The sequence below is a fragment of the Peromyscus leucopus genome, chromosome 10, assembly GCF_004664715.2.
Source record: "Peromyscus leucopus breed LL Stock chromosome 10, UCI_PerLeu_2.1, whole genome shotgun sequence".
In the NCBI taxonomy this organism is placed as follows: Eukaryota; Metazoa; Chordata; class Mammalia; order Rodentia; family Cricetidae; genus Peromyscus; species Peromyscus leucopus.
Window position 1 is genome coordinate 74,612,480 of NC_051071.1, and position 18,716 is coordinate 74,631,195.

Genomic DNA, 18,716 nt, shown 5'->3' on the forward strand with positions numbered 1-18,716 from the left:
GGCCTTTAATCCCAGCACTCAGGAGGTGGAGGTGGAGGCAGAGGCAGGTGGATCTCTGTGAGTTTGAGGCCAGCCTGGCCTACAGAGTGAGTTCCAGGACAGCCAGAGCTACACAGAGAAACTGTCTTGAAAAACAAAAACAAAACAGAGTGAGATTTGTTATCTCTTGGTGGCAGCTGTCACCCCGAAAACAGGAACAAGGTAAAGAAAATATACAGAACTTTAATTCTTCTACACAGGCATACATAAAGTTAAGTTTATTAATGACTATTTTTGAAGCCAGCCATTTTGTCCAATATTTAAATAACAAGCTATTTAGTATTAAAGCAGAAGGTACTGCCACAACGTGACAGAAATACAGCTCTATCCATACACCCTCCACACAATTATATTAAATGCTAGTTTTATTGAAGCAAGGCACCCCTACTTGTTCTACATATGGGGTGGCCACCCCACTGGGAAAGCAAATGAGGAGACTCAGATTGGTTTTGTGTTTTCCTATCTAGAGCTGGTTTAATTCAAGTGAAGCTATTAATGTCCTTACCAGTCTGGACTGCTTTGATGTGTCACTGCATGATTTTAAACCTAACAAACAGCCTTAGGATTGGTCTAAATCCAAAAAAAAAAAAAAAAAAAGGGTGAAGGAAAGGGAGACTCAGTGAGGTTTTAAGTTAGCCTAGACTTCTGTGACACAGACAGGCACCCACGTTAAAAGCCTTTAGGTCAAGGCTTAGGGAGGCAAACTGTCTCTAAAGATAAAACTGCCAAGTGACCACTTACACTCAATAACCTGTGGTTTGTATGTTGTAAAATTTCTACTCCTACACAATCAAATACAGACAAAATTAAACAGTACCGATCAGATCACACTGGCTTATTAAAGTTCTGAGACTTTCCCTTGCTTTGGTGAGTGTTTGGTAAAAATACACCATTATTTTATTCCATGAGAAGTTTTATATCAGAGCTCTCAATCATAGGCAAAAACAAGCGGGAGTAAGGTTCTGAAGAGCGGCACTGAATGGAAACATCATCTCACAACTGTAATATATCTTCTACAACAGAAAACTAAGTTACAGAAACCAGACTTTCTCAATCAGATCCAGGACTGTTTAAACGGAATTTTAAATTTGTAGCTTATTTCATAATTCTAAACTGAATCTTTCTCGATCTGAACACTCCACCATGAATTTTCTTAGAAGCACTATGGTTAGCTGCCCAGATCCCTTCTCCAGCGGCCGCTGCCAATCGAGTGGATCTTTATATCCCATGTTCGAGAGATGTGCAAATGAGATGCTTCCTGCTTCATCCTGAAAACAAACAAAAGTGCTGTGTGTTTATTCACAATGACGGATGTTTGCATGTTTCCCCACATGGCTTAAAATGACAAATTCAACCCTCCCCCATTAGCCAATAAAACAAAACAGGTAAGGAAAATTAGGCATTAGGTACACAGCCTGGAATAAATCCAGAAGTGAACACAAAATATGTTTTTGCAGAAAACTGATCTATATGTGTTTAACAGTTATAAAGTATTGGAGCTTTATGTCCAAAAATATATTACCATGTTTTTAAAAGACAGCAAGCTCCTTAAAGAATCCATCATTACATTCAGAAAAGAGCTACAGCGCACTATACTGAAACACATTCAAACATGAAAGAAAAAGAGCACTTCATGTTTATAAGAGAAGCAACATTAAGATGTGTCTAGCCAAATGTTGCAGGTAAGTTAACCTAGATATGACATCGTGTACTTAAGACAGAAACTTACTTTACAGCCAGGTGCAGTATACATGAAAATAAACCCCAGCACTCAGGACACTAAACTGAGAGGATTAAAAGTTCAAGGCTAGCTTGGCCTATATAATACAAACCCCTTCTCAAAAAGCCAAAACCAACAACCACCTCAAAAAAAAAAAAAAAAAAAAAAAAGAAAAAAGAAAAAATTATGACATGAAAAAAATCAAACAGTGCCAAATTAGCTCTGAAACAATGATAAGACCACATTCGGTACAGCACTCACCCTCATCAGAGGAGCTTTCTGCACGAGAAAGACTATTACAGAGATCCAAAACTGGTAAAATGCACAGAATAAAGGACTGTGGGTGGCCAGCCGCACTGATACATGCACTACACACCCCACACCAAGGCTTAGGAAGCATCTCAGGAGAGGGGTGGGAAAAGGACAAATGCCAGGCGCTCAGCATGCCTGAGGTAGCAGAGTCTTCTAGACAGGAGAGGGAAGGCTGAACTGTGAAATCTCAGTAATATGGATGACACCACCAGCTGGCATGTCAACATGGATGGCGGAAACCTCAGAGGCTCCACCCTGGAACAAGAGCTATAGGAATCAGCTGGGAAGTGATGGCGCTCGCCTTAATCCCAGCGCTCAGGAGGCAGAGGCAGATGGATCTCTGTGAGTTCAGGGCCAGCCTAGGCTACAGAGTGCCAGGAAAGCCAGGACAGTTACATAGAGAAACCTTGTCTTGGAAAAAGGAAGAGCTAGCGGGCGATCAACTGCTGAAAGGGAGAATAATCAGCTTTCTCTAGGGATGAGACGTCAGACAGGCTATCCAATCCCAGGTGCTCAGCTCAGAACAAACATACAGGAAACACTAAAGGACACCATAGGGGTGAGTGAGTGTGAGAGTGTGTGTGTGTGTTGATCTATTGTGTCCCCCAATATATTGTGCATCCTAATAAACTTATCTGGGGAGAGAGAGAGAGAGTGAGTGTGTGTGTGTGTGTGTGTGTGTGTGTGTGTGTGTGTGTGTGTGTGGTGATATATTGCGTCCCCCAGTATACTGTACACCCTAATAAACTCATCTGGGGTCAGAGGACAGAACAGCCACTAGATAGACATAGAGGCCAGAAAATGGTAGCACACACACCTCTAATACTATCACTTGGGAGGCAGAGATCCATTCGGATCTCTGTGAGTTCAAGGCCACAATGGAAACTGCCAGGCATGGTGACTCACGCCTTTAATCCCAGGAAGTGATGGCAGAAAAGCAGAAAGGTATATAAGGTGTGAGGACCAGGAACTAGGCTAGTTAAGCTTCTAGGCTATCGAGAAGCAGTTCAGCTGAGATTCATTCTGGATGAGGACTCTGAGGCTTCCAGCCTGAGGAAACAGGATCAGCTGAGGAATTGGCAAGGTGAGATAACTGTGGCTTGTTCTGCTTCTCTGATCATCCAGCGTTCACCCCAATACCTGCCTCCAGGTTTGATTAATAAGATCTTTTAAGATTCCTGCTACATGTGTGTATAAAATATTCAATGCAGTAGCCATTAATTTGAGAGGAAGGAGGGAGCTTGGGAGGAATTGGAAGATAAGGGTAGAAAAGATGAAATAGAGCACTCAAATATGAAATTCTAAAAAGAAATTTATGTGTGTGTTGGTGTGTATAGATATATTACAACTGAAGAAATGTACTTAAGTTTTAAAGGAATAAAAAGCTAATGTAAAATACATTTTCTGTGTTATGGTTATAGCTATTAACCATAGCTGTACAATTAGTTTAGACATACAGCATGATGTGAAGAATTATGCAAAAATATTCTATATAAAGATGATGCTTAAAGCCATACACAATCAATTTTATTTTTCACAATTTTTTATATTGATGCTTCACAATCATTAATTTGATCTTTACTGGAGAGAATGGTTTCTGTCATATTACCAATTAGTGAATTGATTATTAATTAACACAAGTTTTTCCACAGTTGTAGTTTAATTACCTTATCATCTGGGGTTCTGCTCAAGTCTTATTTTCCTTTAGGACATGAATTTAGGAACAGCTCAATATACCTATGTTCTGAATAAAAAAAAAAAGTTAGTTTTCCAAAGACTAAAAAATACTTAAAGCCCTTTTAATCATACTTTAGAGAGCAACACAAATCCTTTACCCTTTCCCTAATTAAATAAAAAACAAAGCTAAATGTGGTGGCACACACCTCTATGCCCAGCTACTTAGATGCTGAAGTGGAGGCTCACCTGAGCCCCTTGAGTTGAGATCAATCTGGATAACATAGTAAGATCCCCATCTCAAATGATAATAACGGTTACTATTATGATATAGGGGTGCCGGCCTACATCTGTAACCCTGGTACAGAGGAACCTAAGGAAAGAGAACTCTGAGTCTGATGCTGGTCTAGGCTACACAGTGAGACTTTGACTCAAGCTAAATACATACGTAAAATTAAAAAAACAAAAACAGGTAGACATCAAGAAAAACTATCTCTAGACAGAAATATGCAAAATAATCGGACAAATTTTGATCCTTGGCTTTCAATTTAGTAGTGCTAAAGGAATGCAATTTGCAAAGGAAAAGTTGCAGGCCAATTCCCCAGTGACTGACTGAACAAAGCTTTGCTGACGGAGAACAACGGTCATACTCACGAACATGGGACCGATCCTTGAGCATGGCTGCCACGGCGTCCTCATGGGTGTCAAAGTGCACGTCAGCTTCTCCAGTGGCCTTCCCACTAGAGCTGTACTCCATGGTGATTCTCACAGGCTTCAACGGAGCAAAGAACTAGACAAGGCCAGCCAAACAAACAGCTGAACTATGAAGGGTAAATTCATTCCCGTCTTTTCTCTAGTTAATAATACCCAGTGATATATACTGGGTGAAGACACTGGGAAAATGACTCGGCAAGTAAAGGCACTGACCGGCCAATCCCAGGACCACATGGTGGGAGAAGAAATCTGACTCCCGATAGGTGACTTCTGACCTCCATATACACACCATGGTTAGCCCCCCACCCCTCCAAATTTCACACGATAGTTTTTAAAAGCTGTTGCCAAGTGGCAGCAAGCCAAAACGCCCAGTCAACCATGAGAACAAAATCATTACTCCCCAGAAGCCAAGCTGGGTTCAGTAGGTAGCTGTATGAAGAGCACTTTCAACAGAGTATAGGGACACAGCCCCTGAATGCAACAGCTGCCCTGTACTGGCAGCCGGAGCCTAAGGACCTAATCTACAACTAAATGGAGTAAACCAACTTACTCAAAACCAACCTTTCTTATGCGGATTATTAAACCTACACCTTATTTGTCTGTGTAAAATCCTGATGTTTTTCCGCTTTAAATTATAATACGCTTTTTGGAAGTGATAGGCTCTAACTACAGTGTCCAAGCTGGCCTCAAACTACTGGGATCATGTCCTCTGTCAGGCTCGCACTTCAGCTACAGAGGATGGAACGAGCCTCTGCTGGGATGGAGATGCTAGCTAACAAAGGACACTCCATAATTAGTGCTTTTCCCCGACTTTCCTCAAATTAACACAAGTCCAACTGTAGACTGCTCAAGCCTACGAAGCTTACTGCCACACACATTTATGATGTCTTGGGCATTGGCTTGGAAAGGCAATCCTCTCATGTGGACAAAATGAAGTGATGGTGTAGATCCAAAATCAACAGCCTCTGGAAGTTTTTCTGACATCTCCTTAGGCAGCTCTGAGGAAAAACAACAAAAGTCAAGGACACAAAACTATTAGCAGATTATAATGAGATATGACCTTTAAGTCAAAATCCTTAATTCATCTTGACCCTAGAGCACATGGGCTTTAAAGGCAAAACGTGACATTTCTGCTACTTAACAGCTGTCACCTGAACAACCATTAAAAGCACTTAGGGCCGGGCGGTGGTGGCGCAAGCCTTTAATCCCAGCACTTGGGAGGCAGAGTCAGGCGGATCTCTGTGAGTTCCAGGCCAGCCTGGTCTCCAAAGCGAGTTCCAGGAAAGGCGCAAAGCTACACAGAGAAACCCTGTCTTGAAAAACCAAAAAAAAAAAAAAAAGCACTTAGGAACTCAAGCCATTCCCAAGTGAAGACTTCATCTCAAGTGACCATAAGATAAAATAGCCACTAATTAAACTGTAAAATAAGAGAAACTGTCTCAGTTGTAGGAACTAAAAACAAAAAGATAGGAAATATAGGGATGGGATGATCCCAGAGCACTGGATTTGTAAGCATTTCCAAATTTCAACGATCCAAAATGTTGCTTAGGAGTTACAGATGAAAGAACTAAATCCAGAGGCAAACAAAAGTCCTTAGTCAACATCCTGCTGTCTATCCAAATGATTTCCCACTTGAGTTTAAATGCTGGCATTTTTTCTTTGATCTGTTACATTTGCACTACCCAGCTTCTGAAACAGTCTACAAAATGATCGGGGTAGAAAACAAACAAGTGGTGTGTGTCGGAACAATAGCTCAGTGGTCAGGAGCACTGGCTGCTCCTTCATTCCCAGCACCCACACGGTGGCTCACAACTGCCTGTAACTCCTTGTCCAGGGGACCTGAAGGTACTATGTGATACACAGATTTACACCCACACAGAAAATAAGTAATAATAGTAATATAAACTAATAGAATGTTGTGGAGAGATGGCTCAGTGGCTAGCATGCACAACTCTAGCAGAGGAGCCGAGTTCAGTTCCCAGAACCCACATCAGGCAGCTCACAATTGCTTGTAACTCCAGCTCTAGGATGCCCTTTGGCCTCCATGGGTACTAGCACATGTACACGAACACAATACACTAATTAAAAATAATAGTAATTTTAAAAACTAACTATAGCTGTCAGTCAAGATTGTTCCATTAGTAAAGGCAATGTAAGTTCTATTCCTGGGTCACCTAGTGGAGAGAACCAACTCTGGAAGTTGTCCTCTGACCTCCACACATGTGGATTCACATAGATATTCATACAAACACATGCAAATTTTTATTTAAAAACATAATTAAACCTTTGTGTATCTAGACAAAGTACATTCTACACTCATATTCAATCTTTAACTCAACCCCTCTGTTCTGAATCTCCTAATTTTATATACGCTGATGATGAAAACAGTTTAACAAAACCTAAACACACAAGACAATCTTCAGAAGAGGCAGGACCTTACCTATCTCTTTCTCACTTTCAAAAGCTGTCATAGGCCGAATATCCTCATTGACTTCATGTTCCTCAAATACCACTTCTGGCTCAGTTATATATTTAGCAGGAGGAGACAACACCATTTTCTTTCCCTTATGAGCTCCAACATGTGTTCGAACTTCATTTCTTCTGCTTGGAAATATCTCTATGTACCTATAATAACAAAGCAAAATGAAAAGGCACAAATGGTGTAGAGTAACTTAAAATAATAATCATTAGATACATGTGGCTAGAGAGATGGCTCAGCAGCTAAGAGCACTTGCTCCTCTTCCAGAGAACCCAGGTTCAGTTCCCAGCACCCACACAAGGCAGCCCACAAACGTCTGTAAGCCCAGCACAGGAGATCCGACATCCTCTTCCAGTGTTCTGTGGCACGTGCACACACACAACATACCAGTTTTTTTAAATCAAAATAACCAGGTATGTATATATTTCCACAGCTTAAAACACATAGATATCCAAAGATAACAGCAAGAATAAAAAGTCCACCTACACATTAGTTTATGACAAAGTGCTTTCAACAGGATAGGTCAACATGCTAATTTTAGTCAATAAGACTTTTGCTCCAAAATATCAGACTCATTTATTTATGTTTACATATATATGGTACTTTTTACTTAGGTAGTTTTTAAATTGTGTCTTTTGAAAGAGCTTATTGTTGTTGTTATTATTATTACTACTACTACTACTTGGTATTTCAAGACAAGTTTTCTATGTATAACAACCCTGGCTGTCCTGGAACTCACTCTGTAGACCAGGCTGACCTTGAACTCCTGCCTCTGCCTCCCAAGTGCTGGGATGTGCCACCACTGCCCAACCGTTGAAAGAGCTTATTAAATATTAAATATGACCTTTTTTTTTTTTTGGTTTTTTGAGACAGGTTTTTTTCTGTGTAGCTGTGGAGCCTGTCCTGGATCTCGCTCTGTAGACCAGGCTGGCCTCGAACTTACAGAGATCTGCCTGACTCTGCCTCCTGTGTGCTGGGATTAAAGGCGTACACCACCGCCACCTGACACAAATATGACCTTTTTAAAATTTAAATCTCACAGTACTTAGATGATTTTTGTGCAAACATACCATAACTGTGAGCTCCCTGCTCCCCCTTTCAAGTGAAAAACTTACAAGCTAACATCACATCCCATCTACTTAAAATATTTTATAATAGTATTATTTTGCTTCATGAGAACAACTACACTAAAGTTAAGTATGTTCATGAAAAGTAACCTGGAAGCTGGGCATGGCAGCACACACCTGCAATTCTAGCACTCGGAAGGCAGAGCCAGGTGGATCTCTGTGAGTTGGAGGCCAGCCTGGTCTACAGAGAAAGTTCCAGGACAGCCAGGACTACACAGAGGAAACACTGTACTGGGAGATACTATGGAGCCATTAAGAGATGAGGCCCAATGGGAGAGCTTTTGGTCCCTGGGACACAGACGATGCAAAGTTCTCGGGCCACTAGAAAACTGTTACAGAAGTCTGACCATACATAACCTCTAAGTCATCTTATTTATAGCTTCCTTTTCCAAAATGTTTTCTCTTAAACTTATTATTGTGTAAATTACGGCAGGATATTTGATCACACTGTGAACCCCAAGATTGCATTATTTACTGGAAAAACCTGTTACTAGCTGTGGTGTGGCTCAGCTCTAACACACACTTTTAATCCAAGAGCTTTCTGCTTGAATACTGTAAACAGGACTAAATAGTCAACCACAGGTCAAGAGGCGGAGCAAGCAACCAGCTGACAGGAAGTGAACGTAGGATTATTAAGAAAAAAACCACACAGAATAAGGGGGAGTCAGGAGAGATGCACAGGAAGTAGAAGAGAGGGACATCCAGTTTGAGAAGAGAAAGATCAGCTGGGTGCTTCCTCTGCCACCTCTGAGCTAGCAGGCTTTCACCCCAGCATCTGGCTACCAGTCTTCATTGGTAAACTCCTAACGATTGAGATCTTGTTAAAAACAACAGTAAATGTGTGTGGGTGTGAGTGTGTGTGGAGGTAAAGAACAGCTCTGGAGTCTGTTTTCTCCTTTAGTCTTGCTTGACATGGGTTTGGGGTTAAACTTAGGTCCTCAGCTGGTGAACAGGCACTTCAACCTGCTGAGCCATCCCGCCGAGCCCAAGATTTTTTTTTTTTTTTTTTTTAATTCCCACATTAAACTGCTCTTGGCCATTCAAGGTAAAGGTTTTGAGGAGCTGGATTCCAAAACCTCACCACACTGGACTTTTAAGAATCTAAAGCTTGAGCTGGGCGGTGGTGGTGCACGTCTTTAATCCCAACACTCGGGAGGCAGAGCCAGGTAGATCTCTGTGAGTTCGAGGCCAGCCTGAGCTACCAAGTGAGTTCCAGGAAAGGAGCAAAGCTACAGAGAAACCCTGTCTCAAAAAACCAAAAAAAAAAAAGAATCTAAGGCTTGGAACTAAACAAGCATATTCTTTTACAAAGTTAGCATACCCCAAAAATTTTCTGATAATAACAAAAGCAGACAAATAGAAAGTTTTTTTTCTTTTTCTTTTCACAGGTTGATTTTGCATAGTCAAATCTATACAAAACACTAAAAGCTACGAAGAAATAACTTCTCCAGAACTACTCTAAGCAGCTAATGAGAAATTCAAGAATTATCCTAATACTACCAGGCACAGTGGTATACAGCTACAATTCCAGTATTAGGGGTGGATCAGTTTTAGGCCATCCTGGGCTACAAATCAAGTTCAGGAGCCAGTGAGATAGCCCAGTGGGTAGGGGCACTTGTTACCAAGCCTGGTGGTATGATTTTGATCTCCAGAACAGATATGGTGGAATGATGTCCACACTGTCCTGACTCCAAAGACAAGCTATGGCACATGTGTGTACTCATATGTACACATACACATAAATAATAAAATTTCAGTGACTGTGAATTGAAGGCCAGCCTGGGTTACATGGTGAATACATGAGTACAATTCACTGATAAAGCACCTCACTTAGCATGCACAAAGCCCTAGGTTCCATCTGTAAATCCCAGGACGGACAGACAACGAGGACTATGAGGTGGACACCACTTCTTTGAATGACAGCAGTGGTGACACACACATAATACTGAGGAGGCAGAGGCAGGAGTCCGGCAAGTGTGAGGCCAGCCTGATCCATTAGCAAGTTCCAGGACAGCCTGGGCTACACAAAGAAAGCCTGTCTTGAAAAACAGAAGCAAACAAAGGGAACACAGGACACAGCTACACTCGGATTTTAAGGACTGCCTGTCACTTAGACCTCCCACTCAACATTATCAAAGAAATTCATCCGGGTGATGAGCATTTCCTAGGTTTGGACAATCTGACAGCCACAGTATAATACACTCCTCAAAACCACTGAGAGCTCCGCTAACAGCTGCTTCTCTCACCTGTTACCAATTTCCTCCCTGTGCTTCAATAGTGCTTGGTTGGCCATCTCTGGTTCTTCAAACTGCACATAGGCTTCCCCTGTTTTCCTTCTTCCTCTATAGTCCATCACGAAAGTAATGTCTACTATGTTCAGTCCTAAGATACAGAATTTACAGATCAGTGTTGCCCACAGCAGCTTTTTCCAGTAGACCTAACTAGTTTATTCATGTGCTAATAACATTTAGATACTATTTACCAACTTCAAAGCCATACAAGCTCAAGGACAAAGAATCATTATGTAACTAAAACCCCAGCCCTTGTCAGGCAAAGACAGGCAGATACAAAGTCAAGGTCAGCCTTGGCTTCATAGTATGTTTGAAGCCCTGGGAATGTTAAAAAGATATACACATGTATCTCCCTCAGTTTTTCCTCAGCTGAGGGGGGGGAGGATGCACTGGTTATATTTTAGGAGACAGTATTTAAACAAGCAGAGTTACTGACAGGCATATTTTGCAGCTAGAAGTTAGATAATGCTTTTTCTTCCTCTTCCTGGTGTTGGGATTATAGGTGTGTACCACCATACCCAGGTTATGTGGTATTGGGATCTAATACAAAGCTTTGTGAATGCTGGGCAAGCAATCTACCAACTGAGCTACATCCCCAGCCCAGACGCTTTTAAGTCATGTAAATTATTATTGTCTTGGACAAATACGACCACTATTTTAAGAAAATAGTTTCTTCATAGTTAAACAAATGTCATGGAACTATTCTGAAAGTTGACATGCCCCGAAGATCTGTCTGAAAGACTGAAACACATCCAAGGTACAAAAGGAAGAAGAATAATGATGGCAAAAAGAATGTAAGTCCAAACACGCGATAACTGCCAAGCACCTGCAAAGAAGTCGACGATGTCTTTCTCGTTGCAACTATAAGGAAGTCCTCTCAAGCGAACCACACCATCATTTACCACAGGTGAAGATTTGACCTGCAGGCTCTTCATTAAGGCATCCACATCTTCATTGTTTATCTCATATACTACAAAAAAAAAAGCACAAAAATGTATTCAAAACTTACACAACAAAGGAAACCCAACTTAAAAAAAATCAAATTACACTGTTGAATTCAAACATTGTTTTAATCCTTATGAATTTAATCTGTCAAGAATATAACAAGTAACATTAACTGAATATTTACTGTGTTCCAGTTATAATCATTTAATCCTCACAACTTTATGATAAACTTGGGCAATACTTTAGATTTGAAAACTGAGATTGAGCCAAGGAGACGGTTCAGCAGTTCCAAGTGCACTAGAATCCACAATGGAATCAACTTCCTCCAGCTGTTCTCTAGTATCGCCATGTGGACCCTATCACACATACACAAAGAATCAGAAAAACTATCTTTAAAAAAGTGAGAGAGAGAGCAAGCAGAGCTGAAGAGATAGCTCAGCAGCTAGAGGCACGCACTTTTCTTCCAAGAGGACCCAGTTTGGTTCCCAGCAACCCCAGCAGGTAGCTCACGACCTTCCACTAACTCCAGCTGCAAGGGATCGGACACCTGTCAGCTCAGGTGCCAGCCTTCACATATACATTCCACACCCAGATACAGACACACACGTGCTTCACTTTCACAAGCTGTAAAATAATGCCTAACCCGCTGTTTGAAAAATGCTAATGACACTTAATTCTTAGTAAGCTAATAAAAAACCCAGTAAGATGTGTAACCTCTAACTACTGTACCACTGTTAAAGATGTCCTGACAACTGCCTGGAGAAGCTGACAGTCTACAGAGCTCAGAGTTCACCTGAGTTCACACACCTTCCACGTAGCGCTGCCCCATGTACATCCGGTGCTTTTCTAAGGCCTTCTGCACGTCCTGCTCCGACTCCATCTCAATTAAGGCATCGCCCCTCCGTTTCCCATCTCTATTTAAGAGGAAATGGATTCCATTCTCACTGTTGCGGATCCTGCAATCTAAAAACACATGATTAAAGTCACTTAAAAGTAGAAATCAAACTTTTGTCTCAATTTTACATATCACTACAATGCAATTTTCCAACAATGCAGGAACCAAAAATGCCTACCAAATTCTCTTCATCTTTTTGTACAACACACTCATGTCATATTTTCCCCTCCTTCAAACACTCCCAGATTCTTTACTTAAACCCACTGAAACCATCCAAATGCTAATGAAGGTGGTGGCAGAGTCTAAAAATGTCTGTTCCAAGTAGAAAAGATAAGTGGCGCATGCCTTTAATCCCAGCACTTGGAAGGCAGAGGCAGGCGGATCTCTGAGTCTGAGGCCAGCTTGGTCTACAGAGTGAGTTTCAAGACAGCCAGGGCTACATAGGGAGACCCTGGCGAGTGGAGGAGAGGAGATTAAAAAAAAAAGAAAGCAAACCAAGCTCAGAAGCTCACTGTTGCCCAACCATTAAATGGTATCTTCCTTTAAAAACAGATCCATAAAGTACTTCCTGCAAAAATAATCCCTACAATAATCTAACTTTCCCCTTTTCCTTACACCCAAAGACAACTTTATACTGTGCATTTCTTATTATGCAAACCCAAAACATAAGCAGTGAGTGACTTCTAGAATGTCTGACCCACATGGCGCCATCGAGTTTACAGTAGTTGATACGTTCAGTTTAAGAGGAAAACTTAAAATCACAGAGTGGTAATAAAAACTGACCACACACTGGGAAATCTCCCAGACATAAGAGAACTGGCGAGGATCTTCTAAAACTCTACTACAGATCCCCGTGGGCATAGTTACGCACATAGTAAAACTTGAGTGCTAACTGATTTCACACTCCATAATTTTAACAGTACTTACTTTTGTTATATTCAGTCTTTAAATCTGTATGTACTACATATGGTACCCACAGTGGTACATGGTATGAATGGGTAATCAGCCAGAACAGGGACCATTCCTCACCCTCAGGGCTGCCTCCGGAGCATCTAGACTTGGATTTTGTAGGACTTCCACTCAGACCAAACTGCTTACTCAAAACACATGTAAGATATACCTGAGAAAAAGTTAAGAACATCTTCCACAGTGCAGGACCAAGGCAGTCCCTGAGCACGAATGAGATAAACATCATCCACCTCCTGTCCTAACTTGGACGGGCTCAACTCATACTCGGGCAGTGGTGGGAGGTCTTCCAGGTAGGTAGTTTTGGACTCCTTTTAAGAAAAAAAGAATTGTAAAAATATTTTTTTGGCAAACTACTTAGAAAATGCTTACACCTACAAACAGATGCACATAATGTTATTCCAAGTGAAAAACACACTTCTCCATCCTCTAATTTTGTTTCAGTTTGAGCATGTGTTTCTCCATGTAACCCAGACTGCCCCAACCTCACCATAATCCTCCTGCCTCAGCTTCCAGAGTGCTGGCTACAGGCTTACTCTACCAGTGTGGCTTTGTTTTGGGTTTCTATTTTATATCCTAAGACAATATGCAAGTATATTCTGGTGGCAGTACACACACTAAAGGCAACAGTGCCTTCCAAACACTGGCAGTTAAGAGTAACTCCATTAAAATTGGTACAATGGTCCCTGCAATTGACAATATTTAAGGGCCTCATGCACACAAAACATTTCAGGCTATCATCTCAAAGCACTGACTATCTAGAACAAGATGACTTATGTGTTCTTTATGTGTTATAATCAAAATATAAAATATTGGAGATTAAAAAATACTGAAAAAAAGAATAAAGATATGAGATGGCCTTATAAGAGATATAAGACATAGGACATTCCGATTTAAGAGGGATGGGGAAATAGTGGCATTTGAAAAACCGCAATCCCATTTGTCTAAATTGGACGGTAAAAATTAAAAGCCAAACATGAGCCAGCAAAAGGAACTCAGTACTAGACAGTAGCGGCTGGCCTTGCGTGTTGGACTCAATGAAGGACACTTCACTTGCTAGGCAAAGGGAGTTAATAAACAGACATGGGGACGTAGGTAAAGGATTAACGTGAGAACAAGTGGATACGGGAAAGAACATAAAAGGCAACACCGCTCCTTTCCGTGTTTTCCCAGAATTCCATTAACAACTCAGGCTTTTGCCGAAAAGGGCAGCAGAAAGTATTGGGCTGGGATTCAAATCAATTAGCTCAGCTACTGGCAGACATCAGCCATGCAGATTCACCTCCCAGACAGCATTAATTCAAGCAGACGCAAAACTGAGTTAAGATAAACATGGCCCGTGACATCAGGGGGTAGCCAGACCAAAAGCGTGCGCACACTTCCCGGATGCCATGTAAGACCCGAAAGAGAAATGCTTCACATACAGAGGACAAACAAAACATTTGCAATATGATTTTTTAAAACGTCTTTCTCAAAAGACGGGAAACGATAGAGAAAAAGAGCCTCGGTTCACAACCGAGGCCCCTAAATCCTCAACCCACGGACGCCCCCGCCCATCATCACACGTTCTCCCCAATTTCCCACGATCTCCCCACAGCTCTCCGCGTCCGCGGAGACCCGCGGCCCGAAAGGCCCTTCTGTCAAGGCGAGTGGACTTGCAGAGGTGACCTTCAGTCAGGTGGATGCCCGCCTGTCCCCGCGGACGCGCGAGAGAGGGGCGCGCGGGGGGCCGTTCCCAGGCTAGCCCACGCTCCCGTGCGCACGGGGCTGGCTGCGCGTCGGTGGCCGGCCGAGGAGGCCTAAGCCACCCGGCCCACCGCTGCCACCGCACGGCCGGCCCCGACCCTCCGCGGGCTCTCCGGCCTCTCCAGCTTCACCTCCAGCGGGCGGGCAGAAGGCTAGGGGGACGCGGGGTGGGGGGCGTTCGGCGGCCCCCCCAAAACCTACCATGGGCCCGGCGGGAAGCAAGGCCTCAACATCCACCCCAGCCACACTTACACTGCCCAACCGCCCAGACTCGGAGGGAACAAAACAAGGAGAAGAGCCGGGGCCGGGGAGAGCGTCCCTTGTTCCCGTGCCCAATAGGAGGACGGAGCGGGAGGGAGGCGGGGGGTGCGGCGCGTGCCGCGGATCCCCCGGCGCGCACGCGGGCGGGCGGGCGGGCAGACGGACGGACGCGGGGCGCGCGGCCGGCGCCGAGGGTCCCTCCCGCGCGCGGCGCCACGTACCTGGCTGTAACCCCGCGCCGGACCCGCGGCGGCCGCCAGCGATCGCGGGAGCAGCGGGGCGCGCAGGGCCGAGTAGGACGCGGCGGCGGCCGCGGCGGCGGAGGGCCGGGCAGGGACGGGACCCGCCAGTCTCCCGGCGGGCGCAGGCCCGAGCTGGAGGCCGCGCGTCTGGGAGGCGGCGGCCGCGGCGGCCCCGAGGAGCAGCAGCAGGCGGCGGCGGCCCGACACGCCCGACGGGAAGGTGCCGGCGGCCGAGTAGAAGGGCAGGCAGGCGGCGCCGGTGCGCCGGCAGCTGCTGCAGTTGCAGCCGCAGCCCCGGAGCAACGCCCCTAGCACCCAGCGCGTCCCGGCCATGGGCTCCGGAGGCGGCGCGGGGCCCGGAGGTGGCCGCTGTGGCGCGAGCCGAGGGGAAGTGGAATCCAGGGCGGGGGAGGGGGCTCCGCGCACATGCGCCGCGCGCACCGGGGCGCTGAGACCGGAGTCCCGGAGGTGGAGGAGAGCGGGCGGCTCCGCCTGGGCTCCGCCCTGGGGGCGGGGCTGCCTGGCGGGTAGGGGTGCGGACCCGGTGCGGACCGGGTGCAGACAGGGTGACCTGAGAGCCTCTGGTGTAGAATCAGATCTAGGCCCTCCTGCTCAAGGTAGAGCTGAGATGTTTCTGGAAGGAATGTGATACCTGACTGTAAAACGTGTTGGGACGATGCTGAAGGGGGCGTTCGGGAACCCTCAACCTTGAGATGGGTTCAGAAGGCCAACTCTGTTTTGAACTGAAGCACTGATTTTGTGTGTGTGTGTATAATTTATGTTATAACACACACACACACACACACACAATGAAACCTTCCTTAATAAGACAGTATAGTCACAGATGGATGTGCAGAGATTATAAATAAATCAACGAGTGGTTTGCAGTTTTCCTCCTGTGGCCAGGACCTGTCAAAAGCAAAACAGATAAAGACAAATAGTTCTTAGATTTTAAAAAATGGAGAGGCTGGTAGTGTGGGAGAACTGTATCAGTGGGGTGTAGCTTGGTGGCAGGGTAATAACCTTGATCGCCCCAACCTCGTAGAGGTGTGGATACCTCCTCCCCCCAAGCTTTCACAGAAAATTTTAACATATTTCAAAAACTTCAAAATTCAGCCTTTTCAATTTCTTGAAGTAAAGCAACCGTCTTCACATTTTTCATCGTCACTTTTCATTTTTGCCCCATTGCTAGCTCTAAAACATCTTTTAAAGTGTGTAATGGCAGTCATCCGATGGTATTTATCTTAAACCAATACAGACTTTTTAATTAATTGTTTTTATTTAAATATACGTGTGTGCCTGTGGACACCAGACAAGGGCGTTGGATCTCCTGGCACTGGAATTCAAGAAGGTTGTAAACCACCATGTGGGTGCTGGGGATTGAACCTGGTCCCTCTGAAAGAGCAGCCAGTGCTCTTGAACAGTAAGCCATCTCAAAGCCAGCCCCAAAACAGACATTTTTAAAAGTAATATTATGATATTACCTTTTAGATAGTTAGGATTATTTTGTTTAAACTTTGGTTTGTTTAACCTGGGCTACTTTTAGATAAGGAAAGCTAAGTATTTGCCAGACAAAAACCTTCCTCTGCCCAAGAAGAAAGAGGGGAAAACCTGAGTGGTTTGTACCTTTTGTACCTGAACTGTCCAAGAGAAGAGGCTCCTCATTTCATCTGTGAGAAAGAAATCCTAGTGTTTCTCAACCTTCCTAATGCTGCGTGCAACCCTTTAATGCAGTTCCTCATGTTGTGGTGACCCCCAACCATAAAACTATTTTCAGGCAGAGGCAGGTGGATCTCTGTGAGTTCGAGGCCAGCCTGGGCTACCAAGTGAGTTCCAGGAAAGGCGCAAAGCTACACAAAGAAACCCTGTCTCGAAAAAACAAAAACAAAACAAACAAAAAAAACTATTTTCATTGCTACTTCATAACTATAATTTTTCTACTGTTATGAATGGTAATGTTAATAGCTGTGTTTTCTGACGTTCTTAGGTTACCCCCTGGTAAAGGGTCATTTGACGCCCTTGGGGTCACAACCCACAGGTTGAGAATCATCCTACAGGTTTGTCTGCCTTCTTTCTTTCTTCCTTGTCCAGTTCTCAGGCTGGGGACTAGAGATGCCTCCCAAACCCCAGGTAAGAAATCATTGACCGAAGTATATACTCCCAGCCAGATCTATTAAATAGTTCTTTTTCCATTGCATCTATTTATTTATTGTATAATAATAAATACACAATATTTATTATTATTGTTGCAGGTACCATGGCCCCAGTGTGGTGGCCAGAAGATAGCTCAGGGGTCAGTTCCCTCCTTCCGTGTAGGTCACTGGGATAGAATTCCGGTAGTCGGACTTGCCAGCAAGGGTTCTATCCACCCAGTCATCACAGCTCCTATAAACTTTCCTTTCCAGAAAGAAGATGGGCTGTCCCTTCATTGCAGATTATCAGCCCAAGGGAAAACCTGCAGAGTTATTGAAGATTCTCCTTCTCCTCCTTTTCCCTTTTTGTGTCTCTGTGTGTGCTTGTGCAGGCCAGAGGGCAACATCGAGTGTCATTCTGTCACTCTTGACCTATGTTTTAGACAGGGCCTCTCACTGAACGTGGAGCTCACCGCGTCCACTGGCTTGGCTGTCCAGCAGGACTCCCCAGATGTGTCTCTCTACCTCCCCACACTGGGGTTATGGATGTATACTAATTAATGTACATGGCTTTTACACTGTGCTAGAGAAAGGAACCTAGGTCTTCGTTTCACACAGCACTTTACAGAAATCCATCTGCCTCCTGAGTGCTGGGATTAAAGGCATGTGCCACCACCACCCAGCTTTCCTCTTTTTTTGTTATTGTTGTTGTTTTGTTTTGTTTAATAGCTGCAGCAATCATTCAAAATGTATTAGTCAAAATTGCCAAAACCCACAGTGCATAAAAGGATAACTTGTAGCTTTTTTGTATGTTTGTTTTTGAGACAATGTGTTACTATGTAGCCCTGGTTGTCCTGGAACTCACTATGTAGACCAGTCTAGCCTTGAACTCACAGAGATCTCCTGCCTCTGCCTCCCAGGTGCTGGGATTAGTCAGGAGTAAAACCAAAATTCAAATAGAAAACTCCTTTTTACATAAAGGAAGTTGGGAGGGTTGTAAAGGAGAAAAGAAGCTGGAGAATTATTCATTTGGCTAACAAACATGCACTGTTATTTTTCTGTTCCACATAGAGTGCTAATTTGCCTTGTACATTCAGAGATGTCATGGGCTTTCAGGTGAACTATAGAGTGATATGTACTTTACCAGGCAGTGGTGGCACACACCTTTAATCC

General features: G+C 43.9%; 1 protein-coding gene across 2 annotated transcripts; it reads right to left on the bottom strand.

Annotated features, from left to right (window-relative positions):
- Window positions 1-202: 202 nt before the first annotated feature.
- On the bottom strand, window positions 203-15,801 carry Grsf1 (G-rich RNA sequence binding factor 1). 2 transcript variants are annotated; one of them, XM_028889361.2, is made up of 10 exons: window positions 15,391-15,801; window positions 13,317-13,473; window positions 12,109-12,264; window positions 11,183-11,326; window positions 10,312-10,447; window positions 6,900-7,084; window positions 5,336-5,457; window positions 4,400-4,535; window positions 3,739-3,815; window positions 203-1,307 (listed from the first exon to the last, which is right to left on the bottom strand). In XM_028889361.2, the coding sequence occupies exons 1-9, from the start codon at window positions 15,742-15,744 to the stop codon at window positions 3,766-3,768; spliced, it is 1,440 nt and encodes a 479-aa protein (XP_028745194.1). In that variant the 5' UTR covers window positions 15,745-15,801; the 3' UTR covers window positions 203-1,307; window positions 3,739-3,765. The 2 variants fall into 2 exon arrangements, with proteins under 2 accessions (XP_028745194.1, XP_028745275.1); XM_028889442.2 differs by lacking the exon at window positions 15,391-15,801 and adding an exon at window positions 15,110-15,306.
- Window positions 15,802-18,716: the final 2,915 nt, after the last annotated feature.